Source organism: Melanotaenia boesemani, chromosome 5 (genome assembly GCF_017639745.1).
Source record: "Melanotaenia boesemani isolate fMelBoe1 chromosome 5, fMelBoe1.pri, whole genome shotgun sequence".
In the NCBI taxonomy this organism is placed as follows: Eukaryota; Metazoa; Chordata; class Actinopteri; order Atheriniformes; family Melanotaeniidae; genus Melanotaenia; species Melanotaenia boesemani.
In genome coordinates, this window is record NC_055686.1 from 34,231,685 (window position 1) to 34,248,609 (window position 16,925).

General features: G+C 40.2%; 3 protein-coding genes across 3 annotated transcripts; 1 reads left to right on the forward strand and 2 right to left on the reverse strand.

Moving 5' to 3' along the window:
* Positions 1–467: 467 nt before the first annotated feature.
* Positions 468–4,728, reverse strand: ccdc96 (coiled-coil domain containing 96). Its single transcript, XM_041984858.1, has 3 exons — positions 3,853–4,728; positions 1,491–1,838; positions 468–1,376 (listed from the first exon to the last, which is right to left on the reverse strand). Exons 1-3 carry the CDS (start codon positions 4,450–4,452, stop codon positions 1,038–1,040), a joined length of 1,287 nt encoding a protein of 428 aa, XP_041840792.1. The 5' UTR covers positions 4,453–4,728; the 3' UTR covers positions 468–1,037.
* On the forward strand, positions 4,725–11,125 carry tada2b (transcriptional adaptor 2B). The gene is made up of 2 exons (XM_041984852.1): positions 4,725–5,002; positions 7,387–11,125. The coding sequence occupies exons 1-2, from the start codon at positions 4,733–4,735 to the stop codon at positions 8,593–8,595; spliced, it is 1,479 nt and encodes a 492-aa protein (XP_041840786.1). The 5' UTR covers positions 4,725–4,732; the 3' UTR covers positions 8,596–11,125.
* Positions 11,126–13,356: 2,231 nt separating this feature from the next.
* On the reverse strand, positions 13,357–16,525 carry grpel1 (GrpE-like 1, mitochondrial). Its single transcript, XM_041984888.1, has 4 exons — positions 16,383–16,525; positions 15,582–15,729; positions 14,726–14,807; positions 13,357–14,379 (listed from the first exon to the last, which is right to left on the reverse strand). Exons 1-4 carry the CDS (start codon positions 16,448–16,450, stop codon positions 14,033–14,035), a joined length of 645 nt encoding a protein of 214 aa, XP_041840822.1. The 5' UTR covers positions 16,451–16,525; the 3' UTR covers positions 13,357–14,032.
* Between the last annotated feature and the right edge of the window lie 400 nt (positions 16,526–16,925).

The following is a 16,925-nucleotide window of genomic DNA, read 5'->3' on the forward strand; positions in this document are numbered from 1 at the left end:
TTAAAAAGCAGCCTGTGCTGTAATCTGAAGTGTTCTTTTACATCCAAAGTTTGGAAGGGTTTAGGGATTCCCACTCTTGGTTAGACATATGCTTTTTTTAGACGCTTAAATATAACAGGAAGATCATTTATTAATATTAATTTCTAATGCTTTGTAAGGGATCCTCTGTAGCAATGTCTCCGTTTAGTCTGGAAAAGAAAATGGAAAGTAGAAAAGGATGGATTTGCTTCACTGCTGCTCTCTGCTTCTTTGTTAAAATGCCCGGAGCAGCTTCCACAGTTTGTTTTAGGTCAGAGTTTATCTTAAATGTGCTTTAGTTAACTTTGTTGATCACCAGTCATTGTTCTTGGTAGATTTCTAAAGTTTTCAGAATTTTTTCTGAGCAAAGTTTTTTGAAGAAGGTGATAAGTTGCAGCTGAATGCATGAAACCACACCCGCTATTTTAAATAGTTTTTATTGGCAGATTCATTAGCTTTGCATCTGTTTGTACATAAACTCTGGCCTGTGTGAGCACAGACTGTCTACATGCCAGGTGTGCAACTACTGCCACATTTTTTGTTATTTTACACATCATTTCATTTAAATTTCGCTCTTTGTTCAGCTTTACTTTACTTCACTCTGCTTAGGCAATAGCTCATAAATGACGCAGCACACGCTAAAGTAAGCATGAAGCTAATTCATGTATGATACTGTATGTCATTTAACAGTGTTCACGGGGAATGTACCAGAAGAAATACTTGCCTGACTTGGCTGGTGTTTAGCTCCACTGGTTGAGCAGCTGGTCGACATGCAGAGGCTGCAGCTTCTCAAACAGCCGGCCTGGATGCACACCACCCCCTGTCCTGTCTCTCTGACTTTACTGGAGCCCAAGAAATATTTTCTGTTGCTTTTACTAACTGTTTCATCACCGTTCACACATTGATTAGATTTAGATATTTAAAAAAAATGGTTAGAGTAAAAAACATCATGGTTTGTATTAAAACAGTCTCATCAATGTTCTAGAGAAGCTCAGGCGTATCTTTTGAAGCTGTTTTCATCATTCATTCATAAAAGCCATCTCCATTTTCTTCCTCCATCTGTCACAGCTGGAGCTAATCTCAGCTCGCTGGCTTTTCAGATCCTCCAGATGTTTCTCCAGGTGGTTTGAGGCATCCACAGTATCCTCAAAGTCCCGCAGCAGGACCCTGTTCCCCAGGAGTCCACAACGCTCCTTCAGCTTCCTGTTGTCTCGCTGCAGGCTGTTTCGTGCCTGCTTGGTCCGGGTCAGGAGGTCTTTCTTCCTGGCCACCATGGCCTCCACCTTAGCCAGTTGCTCTCGCTTGGCCTGGACCTCCATCTGGCTCCAGTAGAGCTTCTCTTTTATGTTTGAAAGGACCTGATAGCAGCAAAGAAACCAACTTTGACCATTAAGTATCTTGTATATTTAGTAAAACAGATAGAGAAATTAGATTTTTGACTCAAATCTGTAGCTGTGGATTCACCAACCCACCTCCAAGCAGACGCTGATCTTCTTCTGCAGCTTGAGTGATTCCTCGTTTTCCTTTTCGGCCAGTTTTTTCTGCTCTAGCTTCTTAGCCTGCAGCTGCTCAAACTGGATCTGCAAGGGGTCACGGCCGTGCTCTTCTTCTTCGCGAAGCTCTGCTTCCAGCCTGCCAATCTTAAACACCAGCTTGAAATGCTTGAGACGCATCTTGATCAGTTCATCCTGCCGAAGCTGCTCTGCTTTCAGGACCGCATCCACTTTGGCCTGAGCTGCTTCTTTACCCAGGCGACGGCTTAGCGCTGACACAGCAGCATCCCGCTTCAGCTCCACCAGCGCTCGCCATTCATTCTCCACCTGTGGACGCAGAGGAGGAAAAACGATCTCTTCCAGGCTTTCCAATTATATTTTTGTTTAAATTTGTTGTGTTTTTGTTGCTCTTTAGAGTGCAAAGAGCAGTGTAACCCGAGTTCAGTATGCATGCCACCTCTGCTCAGCTCTATTCATGGCATAAGTGAATCCCTTGTGCTTTATTTTTCATAGAGATACTGAGATCCTGGAAAGCTCTTTCAACCCAGTCTAGTTGCAAACGTGCAATGTAACATCAATAACTGCTGTTAGTTAGTGTAGAATAATATGAATACTCACAGAATAATAGTTCTTTCACATCTTCACATCATCTTTCACATTTTTTACATCGGTTACAGACTGAGGGAAGTTGTGCCACTAGATGTCACAGGACTCGAGCGCAGCGGGATTTAAAGTCCTAAAGGTTTTCTTTGTAACATGTGTTTGTAGTCACGTAACATGTATGTTAGATTATTTATATTCTGCTATCAAATGAAAATACTCTATTATGTGTTAAGTGGACCAGACCAGTAAAATAAGAGTTTAATGACCTATAAAAAATGAAAACTCCCCAAAAAAATAAGAAAAATGAGAAAATAAGTTTCAACAATATCTTGTCTTAGTTAATATTTACATATTATGTTTTTATTAAATAAAACATATATTAACATATCAAATAAATTACATTTTATAATTTATATATTAGATTTTTTTTTATTAATCTTAACTTGATATGAAAATATTTCCTATAAATATACATTTTAATTTAGATTCATCTATTTTTATGCTATGACTTGACTTTTCATGTATTTATTTTACATATTTACACCTTACACTTTTACTTATTTACATGCATTACAACTTACAGATCACAGTGGATCTACAAAATCACCAAACAATTACTCACAGGTCTCTGGAACTGAATAATCCAGTATTTCACATTATAATTTAAGTAATTTGTAAAGAGCTATGTACATATGCAGATATCTATGGATGTGGAAATGTACATACATGGCCTGACCTTACTCACCTCATAATACAAACTGAAATCAGATCCATAAAGTAAGAAAGATATACCAAATATAAGTTATCCCCCTGCCTTGGAAATGTTTTATGTTTAAACTTAAGAAAAAAGCTACCTCACAATGATAAATTAGAAATTATTGCTAGTTATTTTTGCATTTATATTTGTGTCTTTTTATATTATTTTATATGCTTTAAATGCTTCTTCTGCATGCCGCTGCAATGCTTTTAATATTTTAAACTGTCTCATACATGAAATGTGCTATACAAAAAACCTGCCTTTAAAAAATGATTAATTAGTATTTAAACCTTTTAACATTTTCCAAACTCATTGCATGGGCTAGATTGGACCCTCTGGTGGGCTAGACCAGACCTTTGACACCTCTGATTTAGAGCAGCTAAGTAGAATCAATCCATGGTAATTCCAGTTTAATGAAACAGAAAATAACTATATGGTGGAAACACCACAACATAAACATGTCATTGCCCCAGAAGCTTGTAACGTCATCTTGGTCTGTTGATGACAAAATGTGAACAGCATGATGAAGAGGACTGTTTAGATACAAACTGTCATTGAACCAGAACATTTTGTGGTTGATTCATGGTTCAGACACTTTTTTTGCAGTTGTTAGAGAACAACGTGTTCTTCAATAAATTCTTAAACACTGAACAGTTGAACATCTGTGTTTGAAAGTTTAGAGAAAGTCAAATTAAGATAATTTGCCAAGGTTACAGTGCATTTTAGGTTCAATCCAAACATAAAGAAAGCCATATATCCCTAACTTTATGTGAGTAGTGTTTATGTTCATACAATACAGTTAAACTTTCATTAAGTTTAAAAGTTATTGTGATGTTGTAATTGTAAGCATGAAACACAAAACTACAAATCAATATTTGCAGTCTTTTTAAATGAATATTAAAGAGGATTTAGTTTCTAACCATGTGTTTAAATAAAGCCCATTTTCTTCTCTTTAAGTACTTTTATTACAAAGACACCAACCCTGTCCAGCTTCTCCTGGGACTGTAAGCTCAGCTCTTCTGCCTGCTGCTGCGCTGACTCTGAATCAGCAGCGAGTTGCTGCCTCAGATCATTCAGGATACTGATGCACTTCTTATATTCCTGCAGCTGCTCTGTCTCTGGCTTCTCCTCCAGCTGGCTGTCGCCTCTGGCCTTCTTGCTGAGGAAGTCTGCCAGCTTCAGCTGCAGCTGCCTGTTTTGTTGGCTGACTTTATCTCTCTCCTCGCATAGCTCCTGAAAGAGCTGTATGGACTCTTCATATCGGCTATCTTCTTTATCTGCAGCTGCAGCAGTGGCCTCCCTTTCCTTCTCACATGCAGGACTCTGGGTCTCAAGATTTAACCTTGAAGGTTCACCATCACCACTGCTGTCAACCTCAAAAACAACACTCTGATCACGTGACAGAAGTGGTTCATTGACTTCATGTGTCTTCACGTCCAAGTTTTCTTTTTTCGGCTCTTCTTCATAATCTGACAGCACTAGTTCTTCTTTTTCATTGCCATCAACAAATGTATCCTCCTCTAATGTCTCCTTCTTAGTGTCATGTATGTTATTTTCTTCGTGCTGTGGCTCTCTGTCCATTTTAATTACAATAAAAAGTATTACTACTAATACTAAAGTATTACTAAAGAAATTTTAAATTAATCTTGAGCTAAAAAGCTCGCGCAGTTCTGTAGTCAAGAAAACTGTTCGTTTAGTTTCCGTTGTCCTGGAAACTGGCTTCAGGAGCCAATCACAAGCGCTCTGCACCCATTTCTTTATGAATATTAACAAGCGGGATGTGCGCGGCTCGCGCTGTGAGGCACGCTTTGCGCAGGCGCGAATTTCTGCCTCTCACAACAAGAAGCAGCAGTCAGGCAAGATGGCCGACCTGGGGAAGAAGTACTGCGTTAACTGCCTTGCAGATGTTACAAATCTGCGACTTCGCTGCACCGAGTGTCCCGATATCGAGCTGTGCCCGGAGTGCTTCTCAGCGGGCGCGGAAATCGGTAACCACCGGAGATGGCACGGCTACCAGCAGGTCGACGGCGGTCGGTTCTCTCTCTGGGGTCCCGAGGCAGAGGGAGGATGGACTAGCAGGGAAGAGCAGTCGCTTCTCGATGCTATCGAGCAATATGGATTTGGAAACTGGGTACATCATTTTATTAAGTTTCTTAACTTACCTTTTATCAAATTTCTGTGTAGTTTAGCTGTTATGTGTGTAAAAAGAAAACAGTCTGTGATTAAGTGACTGTAGGAGAGAAAATGACAGGTGAGCTACTTTGACACAGTTGTAAGATTTAAACTACAAAACATTTAAAGCCATCAGAAAACTGCTATGTTATTTTTAAAACTCCAAAAACCAGGAGAACAGACCTGAAAATGGACTATCCTGGTGAGAATGCACCTTAATTAGGCTTTCCAACAAAGTATAATACCACACCATTTATGTTATTAAATGGGAGGACAAAAAAACACATTTCCTGACTTTTTGTCAAGTATATATAAGAAATTGACAAAGTGGAGAGTGGAGAGGATAATCTCCCTTTTGACTAGATACAAAAGGAAAACCTTTATCAGAAGGGTGCTGAGGACAGGAAACCATGGTCAATAAACACTATAACTCTAAGCCAGGGATATCTGCAGAGAACAGAAAAAATGAACACGTCAGTGACAACGTCATATGTAGAAAAGAATGAGCAAAGAAAGGAACACTGAATATCTTCAGAAAAACTGTTCACTTAAGTGAATAAATTGTGATCAGAAGATAGCTGAAGGCCTCTCATGTATTTTGTCCAGTGTGTTCACACCGTTTATGTGTATTGGACATATTTGGCCAGTTTCACTCAGACCACAGATGGAATAGGCATCCACTGGTCTCTAAGTGTCTTTAAATATTTTTTTGAAAACTTATTACACACACACACCCTTTGCTCATATCATAACTTTGTCTCGTGAGAGTTCATGCAAGCTTTTAACTAATTTAAATAATGTTAATGAGGTGCGTGCTGATTGGCCGCAGGGAGGCCAGAGTCGGAAGAGGAGCTGGCCCAGTGCATACACACTGCGTCCGACTCAAAAACATAAACAGCTTAGTGATTGCGAGCAAACCTGACTGAGCAGCAGCTTACAGAATTCAGCCATTTATGTTTGAACCAGCTTGAGAGTGAAGATATGCCTCTACACTACACACCAGCCTCTGTAATACTGACAGTTCACCAGTTTTAGCCTCTTACTGGAGGCTCAGCTCTGCCCAGTTACCAGTAAGATCTGGCCATAGAGATGACATCCTTCACGGCTCCCGTTTTACATACATGATGTAAAAAATGTCAGAGAAATAAAAAGTTTGTGTTCTGGTTCAATGATAAAATCCGACTACATGATGGTCACCTTGTTAGATTAAATGACCACATGATCACAACTGCCGTGTCGTGGTAGCAAGACTAGCAAAGGTACAACTACAACTGTGACCACACATCATTCATGACAAACATCAATCATGAATATAGCCGTGTTGTGTGGTAGCAGGCGTGAAAAATAAGAAATAAGTCATTTACAAACATTTACTTGGCAGAGCACTTCACCCCACTTATAAAAAAGAAAACACGGGGATCATTTGTACATTACAGGGGGATAAACTTAGGCTTTTCCTTTAGCATTAGCGTTAGCATTAGCTGCGTCAGCTTAACACGTCTCAGACACAGTAAAGCATGACTTTATATCAGTAGCGACTTACCGATTGCATCGATGCAGCTCAAAGTTGGAATTGCTCCCTTTTCCAACCGCAGGGTTGATGCCATCTTCACCTGAAATTGTCCCAACATTCAGGCTTATTCAAATAGCCTCCTGTGATGACGAAATCCCAGGAGCAAATTAAAATGACATGCTAATGAGATTTTACCCTTGTTGGCGGTTCTGCTGTGAACAAAGAAAAGCTTGACCATTTTCAAAAGAAAGGCTTTCAGGGAAGTTAACACTTCAGTCCAACACCAATACACGTTTTAACTTCAAAAAGTCCAATTTCCAGGTGATGTCTCCTTTAAAGGTTGGCAGGAAATTGGGTAACATAACAACATGTAAAAATGTTGCAGTGCATCCATGGAAATGGATACATGGAAATTGAAGTCTGGGACTTTCGCCTGTCCTAAAGGTGCAGCTCTAACTTTAAATCCATTAAGTACTCAGAGCACACCTCAGGCAGTTTATCATTTGGTGGGTGGCAAGGCCCACAAGCAACCATCTCACCTCACCTGGTTACAGTTAAAGACCTGTGGCAGCAGACAGGAGAGGCTATGAGAGGCCTGGTGAATATGACAGAGTGGGCAGCCAGAGCCAGAAGGCCACTGATCATAAGACAGGCCAGGCAGGTTTGATCCTGTGTTCTTTACGTCTGATGTCGAGGCTTAATATTTAAATTTTTATCTACAATTTCTTGAACATTTAGTTCATGCACAATTAGTCTTAGAAAAGAAAGAAAAGAGTGAACATTGTTGTTGTAGTTGTTGCTTAGCAACCCTCTTATGTCTTGTCTTTCAGGAGGACATGGCCGCTCATGTCGGAGCCTCCCGAACTCCTCAGGAAGTCATGGAACATTACGTCACCATGTACATACATGGTAACCTCGGCAAAGCTTGCATTCCTGACAATATTCCAAACCGGGTGACCGACCACACCTGTCCGAGCGGAGGCCCCCTTTCACCCAGTCTCACCACCCCCCTTCCCCCACTGGATATAAGCCTGGTGGAGCAGCAGCAGCTCGGCTACATGCCGCTACGTGATGACTATGAAATTGAGTACGACCAGGATGCAGAGAAGCTCATCAGCGGGCTGTCTGTCAACTATGATGATGAAGATGTGGAAATTGAGATGAAGCGCGCCCACGTCGACATGTACGTGCGCAAGCTCAGAGAACGGCAGCGGCGTAAGAACATCGCCCGGGACTACAACCTGGTGCCGGTGTTCCTCGGCAGAGACAAGAAGGACAAAGAGAAGGACAAACCTGGAGGTTTGGGAGTTGTAGTTGCATCTGTCACTGCGGGTGGAGCGGGCGTTGGAGGTGGCGCAATTGGATCGGGTTCCACGACGGGGGTGGGATCAGGCCCCATTCCAAATACGTCCAAAAGAAAGATTACCAAGGAGGAGAAGGAGCAGAGGATCCGGCTGCGGCCGCTCTGCCAGTTCATGGCACATCGGGAATTTGAGGAGTTTTTTGAGAACATGCATAAAGAACGAATGCTGAGGGTCAAGGTGCGTGAGCTGCAGCGCTACCGCCGCAACGGCATAACGCGTCTGGAGGAGTCCACCGAATACGAAGCTGCGCGCCACAAACGGGAGAAACGCAAGGAGAACAAGAGCGTGGTCAACTCCAAGCGCAGCAGCTCAGGAGGAGGCGGGCTCAGCTCCGGGATGGGACTTGGAGGCGGAGCTGGAGGAGGAGGAGGTGTTGTTGGGGGACTTGGGGTTGGTGGGATCAAAGAAGAGGGCAAAGATGGCGAGTTTGCCGCCATTGAGAACCTGACGGGCTTTGAGCTGCTATCTGATCGGGAGAAGATTCTGTGTAACTCTCTCAACCTGAGCCCCACGCGCTACCTGACTGTCAAAACCATCATTATCAAAGACCACCTGCAGAAACGGCAAGGCATCCCGGCCAAGAGCCGACTGCCCAGCTACCTGGACAAGGTCCTCAAGAAGCGCATCCTTAACTTCCTCACAGAGAGCGGCTGGATATCCAGAGACGCCTCGTAGCCGTCTGTTTTTAAGTCGGGAATAATAAGCCGACGATTGCTGGTAGCTGATAAGCTATCTGCTCCTGAGGCAGGACAGAACTTCTGGCTTTCAGCATTTTGTGTCTTTTTTTTAATTGTTTTTTGTTTTTTTTCAGGGCTAACTTTGTCAATATGTACATTACAAAAAAAGAGAAATGACCCAGTGGGAAAAAAGTATATTTTCATACCAAGTCTAGAAACAAATCAAAGCCTCTATTTTTGCATTGAAAAGGGATGGGGGGGGGGGGCTTCTGCTTTCCACTGCTGTCGTCAATAATTTGACAGTACAATAAGGACAATGTTTGTGCAAATGAGTTGTTAACATGTCTCCTGAAGATGTCTTTGTGGAAAAAGTCCTAGAAATTCAAGCAGCTAAAGCAGGGATCCCCAACTCCGGTCCTCGACAGCTTTTAAATGTTTCTCTGCTGCAGCACACCTGAATCAAAAAAAATGGTTTCCCAGCAGCTTGTCGTCATGCTTTGAATCTGAATCAGGGGTGTTGAAGCAGGGAAGCATCTAAAACCTGCAGGACAGCGGTCCTTGATGAGCCGAGTTGGAAATCCTAGCACTGAAGCCATTTCCTGCTGAAAAGAAAGATGTTCTAAACGTGGTATTTTTGAGTAAATGTTTCTCAAAAAAACAAACAATGTAGTTTCTCCCCCACCCCCACTCCAGTTTCTAAATGGTCAGGTTTGGTGTTTAGGACCAAGGTTAAAGCTGCGCATGGGAACTTTCAAGCTAAAGGTCTCTGCCAGGAGACTAAAAACCTGTTTCCTATCAACTAGCTTAGCATAGATTCTCACAGAAGGCTTGGTTAACAGGTTAATCATTCAGCTAAGCTAATTATACCCACTGATTATCACCAAAATATCACCACTGACATGTACGCTTGTTAATAGGTTGGAAGAAATGTCGTGAGAATTGCCAAAGAATGTGCTAAAAGTTGGTGACATTGGCGTCCACTAGAGGGCGCTGCTGAGTTTATTCTTATTTAACGAAAGATCCACTTCTTGGTTTAATAACGTAATTTAAAAGATAGTGATTTCTTATTTAAAAAGAAAAGGTATATAAAAGCAAAAATTCAGATTATGTGTCGATGGAAGCGTTTGTGTTGGTAAAAGCCTTTAACAGTCTGTATTAGCATTTTCATCAGATTTTTCAAGATAATTCGTAAATTTGGCCTAAAACCTTAACTTTTCTATAAATATGATGCGGCTTATTGCACAACATTAAAATGACTCATGAAAAACTGAATGTCTGCTTTCATTTAGCAGTGATTTGTAACTAAGGCTTCCCTGATGGTGTCAAACCAGTAAAGTCCTTTTTTTAAGGTCCGGTGTGAAACTGAACAGCATTACCATTACGTTCATTGTCCTGCTTTGTATGTCTTTTTTCTTTTGCAAGCTGAGCTGGAACCCTTGTGCTGGTGAAATGTGAAGGGCTTCATGGGTTCAGCTGTCAGGAAGGCAGGCGAATGTGAGCCGATGCTGGCATATCTTTCTTCATGGAAACATTTGGGGGTTTAAATGCAGGTTTTTGACTCTATGAGCTCTTCAGGGGTCACTTTAAAAAAGAGCTTTGATTTTTTTGTGTTATTGTCCATCAGGACATCTAAAATCCCCTTTAATTCATCAGCCAGTCTATGAAAGGATCCTGTTACACGTTAAAAACATTCTGCATATGTGAATAAAAATAACATTTGGACGATCAAATGTGAATTAATCCAGGCCAGAAATGAGGCCCCAACAAGTGCACTTTTCCTCCTGCTTTTGCATCGTTATAACTAAGCTTTATAAACACCTAAATAACAAAAATATTCACGAGCGGATGTGGTTAAAACTCTTCAACAGGAAGTGGGCTCATCCATTTGTTAATATTGTAGTTTCTCTGTTTACCTCTGGGCACATCCTCAGAAAAATGAACCAAGTTGTCATTTTTCCACCTCTGATGTTGGATCCACTCCTGCTAATCAGTTTTCTAGACCATTTTAAGTATCTGAACACATCCTGACTGGACTCTAGGGAGCTTGTGGGGTTTTTTGGTGTAATAAGATGATGTGCATGAAAATTCCCTTTAGACTGTTAAAGAATGTTCCATGAAGGTGTTGCTTGCTTCCGCCTGATGATGAAAAACTTAGCTGGAGCTATTTGAGTTTGTTTGTTTTTCCAGTGGCAGACTTTATTTTTATTTTGCATCGTCCACTGAACGTTCCAGCCTAACTGAGCAAAGTGGGAAAGTATTTTTCATAAAGAGGGTTTTTTGCTTACTTTTGTCACCAAATGTAAATAATTTTTGTGAGATAAATTTGGGGGAGGGAAAGTATAATTAGTAACTTGTTAAATGTATAGTATTTTGTGTTGCTGAAATTTTTATAGCTTTTGTAATAAAAGAATAATTTCGGACTGCAAAGAAGCATTTTCTGTCATGCTGTTGAGTTTTCTTCTTACTGCTGTTTTGCTTCTTTTTTGCTTTGTTGTACAAAAGGTATGTATGGAGATGTATTAAAACGTGCAAATACTTTATAAGTACAAATAGTCCTTTTTTTTCAATAAGTTCATGTAGTTTTTAGGTTTTGGGTGTAGAAATTAACGCTGGTGAAACGGGAACTGTCGGCTTTCAGCGTCGGTCACAAAGAGGGTTTGTAGGATCTGCATGTTAAGCAGCTCACACGGTCACAATGTTTTCCTTCATTTTTTCTAAAGGTAGTCTCATTAGGACACAGTCTCGTTTACATGGGAAACGTGTTTTAGTCAGAGAAAACATCCAGAGCCCCTCTAACAATAAGAAAATAAATCTGAGTTCATTTGAAGGTAAAAAGCAGGTTAGATAAAAAAAAAAAAAAATCACTAAAAACGAGCAAAAGCTCATAAAAATTCAAGAAACAAATTTGAAAGAACTATGAGGAAAATAAAATTTAAAAATGTTACTTTTTAAAAGCTTTTTATATTTGACAACAAAGAAATAAAACCAACTAATTCAAATGAAATGTCTTTTTCTAAGAAGCCAAAGCTTATTAACTCCCACCTTCCTCCATGCCTCAAAAATGACAAGTTATCATTATTAGTTATTATACATCAGTCACATATTAATAAAGCGAAATAGAGCTATGCAATAATAATAATAATAATAATAGAACCCAGTCTATGTTATACCATTAATTTCATGCTAAACAACACATGATGCTATAATGGAGCAGTAAAGGAGCTGTAGTAACAACAGCAACATTAACAAAAGCATGTTATTAATTAAGCTGTATTAAAATCATATTAAACAGCTTTTCACTTGTTGCTGCAGAAATAACATTTAAAAAAGAAAAAAAAAACATCTTAAGTCTCATTAAATGCTCTAATTTGCATAGTGAATAAATTTTAACTGTTTGATGCATCATTAAAAACCACATTCACAATTTTTCACATACAATATTTAACTTGAATGTACAAATTAAATCAAATCAAATTGTATTTATAAAGAATTTTTCATACATGAGGAGCACAAAGTGCTTTACATAATAACAAGCACATAAAAACGTTTGCAAATTAAAAAAAATTTAAAATAATTAAAAACACAACCTACTCTTTTGCTATTCTGTATAAAATAGAAAAAAATGTTTTCTTTTCTGCAGACCTGCTGGTTAAAACACTGGACGGCAGCTTTTACTCATGAATGGTTGCAGAATAAATTTCCTGTGGAAATTTCTTATCAACAAACTGCAAATCAGAGCAAAGCACTTGTGTTTCTCTGTGCATGTCTTGACATGTTGAAGCAGGAAACATCTAAAACCTGCAGGACCGGCCCTCCAGAACTGGTACTGGACATGCCTGAGTTACAGTCTTAGTCCTGGTCCTCATATACCACTGCCCTGCAAGTTTTAGATGTTTCCATCTTTAACCCAACTGGCTGCAATTAATGGCTCATTAACAGGCTTGCAGAGAACTTGATGAGCAGTTCAGTTAATCTAAGCAGGTGTGCTGGAGTTGGAAACATCTAAAACATGTAAGGCAGGGGGTCCCAAGGACCAGGACTGAGAAACAGTCCTAGGATATACTGATAACTGTCTCTGATTACTTAGATATGAACAGTCGTTCGAATGTGATGATTTTGTGGCTGATGTTGTGACCTGTGCACACTGGTCACACTGAAGATTTGCTCTGACTTATCTAAGGTGAGCATACTGAATTTACTCCAAAATATGTGATGCTTTAAAACTTTGGTGAAACCATCATTTTCTGAACACATTTACTAGAAAACTTTTAGCCTGAAAGTAGCACTGTGTAACTTCCTGACCTCTGAGATACGTATTTGACTCGTTTTGATGGCACAGACATTATGTGCATTCTTTGAGCCGCCGTTGGCCTGGGAGACAAGAGTCAACATCAGACGGACTTTCATTGGCCGGACTGAGCTCATAAAATATGCCGCAGTTGAGTAGCGCAGCTTTAAAATGTGTGTGGACGTTAGTCCGACTGAAGTCAAGGTTCACAAAACCAGCAGCAGTCAGTCAAATAAGCCCGGTCTGTACATGCAGCTCCTAACTCAAATGAGCCAGATTATCTGCACAGCTTCATCGCACAAATTCCCCCTTCAGTAACCTAGAGACCATCTGTGTAGTAAATTCAACTTTAGACAAGCAGCACCTGTAAATCCCAGCGTACCTGTAACCATGGTGATTGTGCCGCTGCAGACTGCGTTCCTCTCCTCTGAATGCTAGCATCCTGTATAAAAGTCAGTCACTGATGCAACAAGAATTTCCATCATACTTTATTCTGAAGCGGTGACACATAGATGAAGATCTACACAGTTCTCATACTGGTTTACAGATCCAGCTGTTCATCACTACAGAACCAGTCTGTGTCGGAAAGGCTGAGGCTGGTTTACAGGACCTGATCACATGACCAAGATATTTTACCAAAGCTGCGTCTCAACCTTTGCATCACATCTTCAGTGTTCTTGATTTATTCATGTTAATATTTCGTGTATGGCTCTGAGCACCAGTGTGGAATGACACCAGCAGCAGGACCACTTTGTGAATGGGTTTTGCATCATACAGCTTCATCTAAAGAGGTCATTATGATCCTCTACCGACTTGTCTTCTTCGTTTACTGATTTTTACCTCCTTTGGAAAAGACGCGATGGGCTCAGTCTGTAATCTGGTGACTTTTTATTTAATAATCTGACAATTTCTGAACAAACTCGACTCATATTACTGATGACAAATGGAAATGTCACAAAGAAAATGTCCTGTGCCAAACAATGAGTATTTCCTAAAACCTGGTATTATACTGTCCACATGGAAAGTTCGGTTTAGTTCCCGTCCCTCCTGAGGCACCTCAGGGTGGTGGTAGCGAGCGGACAGGCTGTGGGAAAACTGTCTCCTGAGCAACGATGCTCATCCCCACTTTGTTACACAGGCATCAGTTCTAGGGGGCTTTGACCACACCCACCAATGCCGGCCTGAGAGTGCGACCGTGAAGCTTGTAGCCCACTTTGGTTACTATGGCAACAGTACCAGGCTCTTTGCCCTCAATTGGAGCGTGGAAGAGGGCTTCGTGCTCATAGGGGTCAAACTTCTGGCCATCCGGGTTGAGCTTGACCAGACCGTGCTTGGTAAACACCTTCTGGATCTGGACCTCTGTCATCACCAGACCATCATACAGGTTTTTAAGGTGAGGGTTCTGGCTCGTCACTTCCTCTTTGGGCACGCTCTCTGTGGCCTTCTCCAAAATGTCAGCCACCTCCAGCAGGTCCTTACAAAAGCCCTGAATCCCTGGTGAGAGGAAACATGAATCCATGACAGATCTATAAATAATGAATCATTTAGAAATGGAAGTTTAGTTATTTTAACTTATCTTACAGTTTATGTGCAACAAAAAGAAAATTCAGTTTGTCCTAAACTAATTAGGCACATTATAAGATTTAAACACAGTAAGTACAAGTTTTAATAAGACTGCTTATTCAGACACAAAACAGACTTAGGTTACACTTTTGTGACATCTAAAGGTGGATGTATGCAACTGCAGAATATTTCATTTATTTCTGATGGATTTTGTTCCGATGTTAATTCTGTTAGCATATGAAAAGCAGAAAAGTGAAAAAAGTGTTGTTTTGTTTACCGTATAATTTAGCATCCTCCACCATCCTTTGATTCCTTGTCCTCAGGTTTTCTGTGTCTGCTAAGGCCCTCTTATATTTTTCCTGGGGAAAATGTAGAAATCAACAAGAGAGCTTAATAGAGGACAGGAAAACAAAGCAGTTAACCACATGTCTGCTCACTTCTTTAATAAATCTAATTTTATGGACAAGACCCACCTGTAAACAGAATCCACATATATTGTACATATTTATATGTACACAGAGATTAAACCACAACAGCAAACCTAATAATTAACTACAACTGCAGGCAAGCAATTTATTTGAAATATTGATTAAGTAATAGTAATATTTTTAATTATTATTTTCAAGTGTTTCTGCTATATTATAGCTAAAGTCAGTTAAGAAAAATGTCAAATCTTGCTAGATGAGATGATGGTTAACACATAACATTTACATTTAGCTTGGTTCTTGCCCTTAATACCTGTTTTATTTCTCTGTGTTTACATACAGTTTACTTAATATAGAGGAATTCCCAATAAATGTGGATTCATTCACACATTTTTTCTTGTTGGGGGAGAAAAAACATCAAAGTGTCACATTAAGACTTTAGTAAGTCATGCTCCTATTTGCAAGCCCCTCAATTAAAATCTTAATGTCGTCAGATCAGCATCAGTGTTTACATAAAATTTTCTTCAAGCATGCCAGCTGCACATCCTGACATTTATGAAGTATAAATCTGGGTTTCTATTAGTTTCTACAATTTTTCAGGGAACTGGAAGAGTGTTTATCAGCTGACTGACAGACTGTGGGATTTCCAAAACAACAGGATAAATTTAGCTGGATTATCACACTGACCTGAAGTCAGCTCAAACTTACCGTCATGTCTTTGAGCTGCTCCTCCAGCTGGGTCTTCTCCTCAAGCGGGACTTTCTCTCCGGTGCTCGGTTCAGGCTTGTCTGCCTCCTCCTCTGAGCCTTGACCACTCTTCTGCTGGGTGGCTGTGCATAGCAATTTTGGAGATGCTCTGGATAATGAAAGTCACAATGGTTTGCATTTACACTCCGCAAATTCAAATGATAGTAAACTAAAAGTAATCTTTTAAGCATATATGTCATTGTCTCTACCTACTTTCCTGTTCTTTCTTCACCGTTAAATAATCAGAAACAGTTCAAGTTGTAGAAAAGCCCATAACAGTGTACGTCAACTTATGTCATCACCTCTTTCCAACCAATGGAGCAGCGCGAGGAAATTACGCCCGAGTCCATTCATACAACCTTTATTTAGGTTATTATACAGTACAGTATAGCACGTGGCATCAACACACGCGTGGGTATAATAGTAACTATATTTTATGACATTGTGAAAGGTTAATTTGAACGTTAGCTTAGAATTAGCTGCATTTATCGCTTCACGAACATGTTATGTCATCACCCTCCTGCTTCTATCAATGACATGCCATAAATGTCACATACCACATCGTCAGGAACAAATGTGACCTAAACCATTTCCAAAAGAATAAATACCCATCGCTACGGAATGTTCTTATCATATAAAGGTCAACAGTGAGGTCTTTGGATAAGTTGCTAAAGCTAACGCTGCTAGCGGTTTAAAGAGGAGTCCAGCATTTCCCTAAAAGCCGCATATGAGATGGGAAAGTCCGCAATAAATGCTGCGTACCTTATTAAAGCAGGCGAAGCTACCAGTGAGTAGCTCTGTCTCACAGCTCGTACACACCAGCTCGCCATCTTCCTAATGATAATGGACTGCTAAATCCCTCCTCGTTACACACGCTGACTTGTTGAACAAACGTGATGTCAGGAGCGTGCTGTTTCAACCAATCAAAACCAAGTACGAAGAAACCGTCCCTCCGACAGCCAATCAGATTTATTAATAGGACTATAAGGTTTGACTGAGTTAAAGTCAAAGGTGAATGCTACACATGTGACCAAGGACAGTGTGGTTTTCTCTCTTCTTACCCCTGGTTCTTTTCTTTTTTTCTTTTTTTCTTTTTTTTGCCAACTTATAAAAAAGAAGGTCACTAAATTCCCTGTTTTTTATTTGTGTGTTTGTATTCTTGGATCTATTTAATGGTTTGATGTTCATGGCAAAATAAAACTTAGTCTAATCTAATTCTAATTAGATTAGACTCCTTTACACTGTCCTTAGTCACATGTTTAGCATTCACCTTTGACTTTGACTCAGCCAAACGTTAATCAAATT

Bases quoted from the DNA above. Each gene is read 5' to 3' on its own strand.
- ccdc96 (XM_041984858.1), bottom strand. From the start codon at position 4,452: ATGGACAGAGAGCCACAGCACGAAGAAAATAACATACATGACACTAAG. The intron at 1,839-3,852 runs GTTGGTGTCTTT...CTGCGTCCACAG, and splicing joins CCCAGGAGAAGCTGGACAGG to GTGGAGAATGAATGGCGAGC. The intron at 1,377-1,490 runs GTGGGTTGGTGA...TGCTGCTATCAG, and splicing joins AGATCAGCGTCTGCTTGGAG to GTCCTTTCAAACATAAAAGA.
- tada2b (XM_041984852.1), top strand. From the start codon at position 4,733: ATGGCCGACCTGGGGAAGAAGTACTGCGTTAACTGCCTTGCAGATGTT. The intron at 5,003-7,386 runs GTACATCATTTT...CTTGTCTTTCAG, and splicing joins AATATGGATTTGGAAACTGG to GAGGACATGGCCGCTCATGT.
- grpel1 (XM_041984888.1), bottom strand. From the start codon at position 16,450: ATGGCGAGCTGGTGTGTACGAGCTGTGAGACAGAGCTACTCACTGGTA. The intron at 15,730-16,382 runs GTACGCAGCATT...TTCATTATCCAG, and splicing joins GCTTCGCCTGCTTTAATAAG to AGCATCTCCAAAATTGCTAT. The intron at 14,380-14,725 runs GTAAACAAAACA...TCCTCTCACCAG, and splicing joins GGAGGATGCTAAATTATACG to GGATTCAGGGCTTTTGTAAG.